The 6,178-nt window shown below is 45.2% G+C and overlaps 1 protein-coding gene across 4 annotated transcripts in view; it reads left to right on the top strand.

The window, feature by feature from the left end:
• Window positions 1–6,178, top strand: part of REEP1 (receptor accessory protein 1) — a 127,673-nt gene that overhangs the window by 89,374 nt on the left and 32,121 nt on the right. For all 4 annotated transcript variants that reach the window (XM_017856314.1, XM_017856313.1, XM_017856311.1 and 1 more), the window contains one exon: window positions 1,465–1,578. In XM_017856314.1, coding sequence (XP_017711803.1) covers window positions 1,465–1,578 — 114 coding nt within the window. The remainder of the gene's footprint in view (window positions 1–1,464; window positions 1,579–6,178) is intronic.

Genomic DNA, 6,178 nt, shown 5'->3' with positions numbered 1-6,178 from the left:
CTTGCATTGAAGTGAAGGTGACTGACTCTTAAGAGTTGCCAAGAATCACTTCCAAAGGGGGGGGTGGGGGCCGGGGGGGTCACAGTTAGGGGGCCTGCTGCTGTGACTTCCTGGGGAAGCCTTCCACAGGGAATCCAGCAGGAGGTTGCTGACCTACTTGTACACCTCAAAGCAATGGAAATACATAATGCGCAGAACTTGACTGAGGCCAAATGTCATTGTCTTACTGAACTTTGAATTTTTTTTTTTTTTTTTTGACACAGAGTCTCGCTCTTTTGCCCAGGCTGGAGTGCAGTGGCATGATCTTGGCCCACTGCAACCTCCGCCTCCTGGGTTCCAGCAGTTCTTCTGCCTAAGCCTCCCAGATAGCTGGGACTATAGGCGCCCACCACCATGCCCAGCTCATTTTGTATTTTTAGTAGAGATGGGGTTTCACCATGTTGGCCAGGCTGGTCTCAAACTCCTGACCTCAGGTGATACGCCCACCTTGGCCTCCCAAACTGCTGGGGTTACAGGCGTGAGCCACCACGCCCGGCCAACAAACAGCCATTTTCTTAAAACAATGACAACAATAAAACACCCCCAAACAAACAAAAAGAATAAACCAAAGTTAATACAAACTTGAGCTAAACCAATATTGTACTTGGCTTTGGTCCCTGAAGAAGACCTCAATCCTGTTTTCCATCTCACCTTTACCTTGTTGCATGACACTGGATGACTTCTAATTTCTGATTTTATTTGAATATCGGTAAAACTATCTCCCTTATCCAGTAATACTCATTTCTTTCAGCTTTGTAATCCCTCCCATCGATATAAAAATGGGGTGATATTTGATTGTAGAATTAAATAACTATAGAATAGCAGAATTTTAGAACTGCACGGGCTCAACCCTGTCAAGATAAGGAAGATGACTTGGTTATCATTTATTGAAACCAGTTAGATGTTTTACTGGAATTACCTCATTTAATCCTCACCATGCTCCACGAATTGGGTATTATCATTTTTCTTGTTTTTCGGAAGACTAAAACTGTGCATAGAGAGGCTAAGTGCTTGCCAAGGTCTGACAGTTAGTTGGCGGCAGGTCTGAGGCTACAAGCTCAGTTCTGGGCATTCTCTCCACCCTGGGTGATTTAAGTGTCTGGTGAGTGGCTGTGTGTAGAATGGCAGGCAGGGCTGTCCATATCCAGAACTTCCTAGAGTCCCCTGGAAGGTTAGAGGGCTTTAGAAACAATCTCGGGGCATTGCTGGATCCATAAGTTGCAGTGTTTTCAGAGTTCCCTTTTCTATTCTCCTGTATCTCTGCTCTCCCCTCTGCACGCACACCTTCAAAGTGCCTACAGCTTTTCAGGCCCAGCAAGAACCAGGGTTGGGCAAGCTGCCAAGCCCAATGCTCAGAGGAAAGGAAAGAGAACAGAGAGGTATTTGAACCTCCAACTCAGTGTGCCTCTGTTTTTCCTTTGACAGGAAATCGATGATTGCCTGGTCCAAGCAAAAGACCGAAGTTACGATGCCCTTGTGCACTTCGGGAAGCGGGGCTTGAACGTGGCCGCCACAGCGGCTGTGATGGCTGCTTCCAAGGTACTGTGCTGGAAGTACCACAACTACACGAGTCTCAGTCCCTCTAGTTTGCCCTGCTCATCACCTGTGCAACCACACAGAATAGGGCTAAGGACCAATCAGTGGTTTTCATCTTTTGGGGGTCCTTTTGAAAATCTGATGGAAAACAAATGCTGAATCTTGCCCCAGAAAATTCTTACCCCCCCACACACGCACATGCCCACACACTTGCTATATCAAGAGGTTCCCAGAGCCCCTGAAGCTCATCTGTGGGTCCCAGGTTAAGAATTTCTAACTTATCCAACCCCACTGGAAACAATAAAATAATAGAATTTCTAACTTACTTGGCACTTAGGCCTGGGAGAAACAGAGAGGGCAGAGGAGAGAAGGAGAGAGTGCTTCTTTGCAGTTTCCTAGGGTGCACTGGGAGAGTCTCCTAAATGCAGTGGACAGGTGGAGAGACTACCTGAACAAGTGGGTGGACTCACTCATACTCATGGGGCCCAGCAGATCCAGGGGAAGGAACCCAGGTCCTAGAATAAGTTCAGTGGTCCAGACATGGAGGTCAGTAACGTGCCAAGCCATAACAACTGAGGCAGAGGAGGTTTAAAATAAACACCAGTCTGTGGGATGTTGCGGTGTAAGCATTACTTCTTCCTCTGTTCTCTCCAGCCCTTTTCAAAACTGTGTTTCTTGCTAGTATCTTCTCACATCACCCTCCTGTTGTTGTCGTCAATTTCTCATTATTTATGTAGATCCTAATAGTTAAATTGGTCAGATATTTCCTCTCATGTGAAATCAGCAGATCATCCTAGTGTTCCCCAGTGACAAGCCCTTCCCCAAAAACCATATGTGGAGTAGGGACCTACATTTGGCTGGTGGTGGAGAGAAGGCAGTCATGCTGATGTTTGGAAAGACACAGTGGTTGGGAGGTGAGTTGTATTAGCATAAGGAAGTTAGTCCCTTGTGGTGATGTGAGGGTTTTGGGAAAGGAGGCGAAGGGGCTGTAAAAGGTTTGCAAGAAGATGATTAGTACAGATCTTGGTGCTTTATGAGCTTTGTGCGGATGGCAGGATGGAGGGTGCTGAGAGCCAGTTTCAAAAGACTGAGCTGGGTTTTCCTTGCCCTGAACCAAAGAGAAGCACATTAGGATCTTTTCTGGAAGAGACTCAGCACACTGGGCTGGGTGGTTGCTTGAAAAGTACCTTTCAGAAAGCCAAGGAATTCTGCAGACAAAGCCTGGGCAAGAGGGAAGGGGAACCAAAAATGAATGACTCCCCTTTCAGACAAGACCAGCTCCGTCTATAACAGAATTGTAAGCAAGGCATTCTGCCACTCCATATGGCAGATCTCGGGTTTGGGGGTCTAGGGGATCCAGGGGTCCCTGCCCCCTTTACTATAATAGCTGCTGGCAAAATGAGGGATCCCAATTAGTATTTTTGGAAGGGAAATTCTGCTTTGATTTCCCAAGATCAATCAGGATTTATGAACAGCAATAAATTCCAAGAACCTTCTATTTGAGATGCAACCATTTTATGCTTTAATCTTTAAGTTGAAACAAAAGAGAACTCAGAATTGCTAAATTCTGAATTCATCAGGCCAACCTGGCAACATAAAGCTACAGAAACCCTGTCTCAGCCTCTCTCTACCCCATCTGTTCTGCCTCTGAAGCCTAAGGAAAACAGGCTGCTGCTGCTCTTTCCTCCGTTTGTTCATGGAGTATGAACGTGCTATATCTGTCAGGGTGGTTCAGTGTGGGTCACCTGGCGGCATAGCTGCGTGTGTGTAGATTTCATTCTGACAATAACTTCCGCAGGCCATCCTTTTCTGGGTCTGCCTCAAGATGGAGCCTCCGGAGTCTTCCTATCATCCTGGCCAGTCACTGCCTGTCCTCTGACCACCCGGGAAGCCCGTGAGCCCAAGTCTTCTCCAGCCAGGCACCTTATAGCAGCTAAAACCTAAAAGAAGTGCCAGACAGTCTGAAAGTTGCCTCAGGAAATAACTGCTCATTAGTTCTTTCCAGCTGGACTAACGTAGTGAGGGACATCTGCTTTCTGTTGAATTTGGTTTCACAGGAGAAAATTTTCTGCCTTGTGGGGCTTTGCTTTTTCTCTCTAAATATAAATATCTGGAGAGAGAAAACACATATTCTCTTCTAAAATAATGCCTTCTATTTTGAACCAGATGTGTACTTAAAAAAAATAAAAGAAGAAGTAAAATCCAAAACTCCAATCTAGCCGAGGTGTACATCAGTGGTTTCCATAGCAACAGTGGATCACTTCAGGCCTTGGTCAAAGGATGATGACTCACCAGTGGGTCCAAATCTGGCTTGCATGCCCAAGCCACCTGGAGAGCTTTGCTTTTTGTTTTTTTTTTTTTAATAGATTCTCAGATGTGCTGAATCAGAATCTCAGGCAGTGGGCCCATGAATCTCTGTTTTAACAAGTTCCCCAGATGATTTTTAAACAACCAGCTCTGTACAAGTCACTGCCTGAGGCCCCATACAGAACCATAGGGGGCACAGGTGATTAGGGTTGAAGCAGTTAACTTCTGTAACATTCTTGGAATGCAGATTCACCTCCTTAGAAGCCTTAACCTTGAGGAAAGCAGTGGCATGTGTGGGAACTGGCGGGGCGGGGTGAGGGGAGGCTGGTTTTATTTCTCCAAAACTTACTGCCAATTGAGAAATACTATGATGGGACTACAAATTCTCCCACTTTTTGTTTTTTTCTTTTTTTGAGATACAGTCTCGCTCAGTCACCTAGGCTGGAGTGCAATGGTGCAATCTCAACTCACTGCAACCTCCGCCTCCCGGGTTCAAGCAATTCTCTGCCTCAGCCTCCCAAGTAGCTGGGATTACAGGCACCTGCCACCATGCCTGTCTAATTTTTGCATTTTTAGTAGAAACTGGGTTTCACCATGTTGGCCAGGCTAGTCTCAAACTCCTGACCTCAGGTTACCCACCCGCCTTAGCCTCCCAAAGTGCTGGAATTACAGGTATCCCACCTCTTTTGTAGTGCTCCCAAGAGCCTAGCACAGTGCCTTGCACCTGGCTGAGCCCTTATCAACCTTGTTGATTACCCAAGGGGAATAATTAGAGCAACTGCCTGAAAAAAAAGACACCCTGCAAAGTCATCCATGGCTGGGGTGACTATATAATTTGTTGTTCAAACCAGGACACATCTGAGAATGTAAAGGATGCTTATAATAATTACTCTGAAGCAACAGGTCTAAACTAGGCCTGTTTGGCCAGACATGGTGGCTCACACCTGTAATCCCAGCACTTTGGGAGGCTGAGGTGGGAGGACTGCTTGAGCACAGGAGTTAGAGACCAGCCTGGGTAACATAGTGAGACCCTGTCTCTACAAAAAATTAAAAATTAGCCAGGCATGGTGGCATATGCCTATAGTCCCAGCTACCTGGGAGGCAGAGGCAGGAGGATCATTGCTTGAGCCCAGGAGGTAGAGACTGCAGTGAGCCATGATCATGCCACTACACTCTAGCCTAGGTGACAGAGCAAGACCTTGTCTCAATAAATAAATAAATACATAAAATTAAATAAATAAATAAATAAACTAGACCTGTCCCAAGGAAACCAGGATTTATGATCAGGTGACTCCTGGCTTCATTTAAAATTTCTTGGACCTGTCTGTCTTCTCCCATGAAACACCCTCAACTTACACATCAGTTCTCACTCTCAGTATCTACTGCATTTGGTGAAAGGGATGCAAGAGAGAGTGTTGCATGTTGAGAAGACCCTTCCTTAGGATCATTCCTGGAAGAGACTCCGCACACTGGGCTGGAATTACAGGCTAGGAAACAGATCAGTTCTGACAGATTAAATGGAGGCTGGGATAAAATGATGGGATGAAAGAGTAATTCCTCCTTCTGTCTTCTTTTTTCCATACTTCAGTGACTTCCTAGGAGTAAACTATGGAGCTTAAACTGAAGAATGAAAAATCTTTTGACTACACTTTTAGTTAATCCTTTCAAAAATAATGTTGAGCCCTGTGTCCTTTCTCTAATAAAAAACTAATGTTTGCAGGAGTGTTTTTTGTATCATCATGAAGTGTGGAAAAAATTTGTAAACCACATTATTATATAAATAGAAGCCCTGGCCAGGCACAGTGGCTCATTCCTATAATCCCAGCAGTTTGAGAGGTCGAGGCAGGCAGATTACTTGAAGCCAGGAGTTCAAGACTAGCCTGGGCAACATGATGAAACCCCATCTCTACTAAAAATACAAAATTAGCCGGGCATGGTGGCGGGTGCCTGTAATCCCAGCTACTTGGGAGGCTGAAGCAGGAGAATCGCTTGAACCCAGGAGGCAGAGGTTGCGGTGAGCCAAGATCACGCCTCTGCACTCCAGTCTGGGCCACAAGAGTAAAACTCTGTCTCAAAAAAAAAAAAAAAAAAAAAAGAAAAAAAAAGAAAAGAAAAAAAAAAAAAAAGTAAAGTAAAGTAAAAGAAAAAGAAACCATAGTGAGACGAACCACTGAACAAAAGTTTTAAAACCATAGGGTCTCCAGGCTACCTTACTTCCCTTGCAGTTTGAACCACATACTAGATTTTTTCTGCCTGCTGAATTCTCAGATGTGGTAAAACAACATTAGTGTTTTGC

This window comes from Rhinopithecus bieti, unplaced genomic scaffold (assembly GCF_001698545.2).
Source record: "Rhinopithecus bieti isolate Rb0 unplaced genomic scaffold, ASM169854v2 scaffold_44368, whole genome shotgun sequence".
In the NCBI taxonomy this organism is placed as follows: Eukaryota; Metazoa; Chordata; class Mammalia; order Primates; family Cercopithecidae; genus Rhinopithecus; species Rhinopithecus bieti.
The sequence above is the reverse complement of the archived record's forward strand: the minus strand, read 5'-3'. Positions and strand labels throughout refer to the sequence as shown.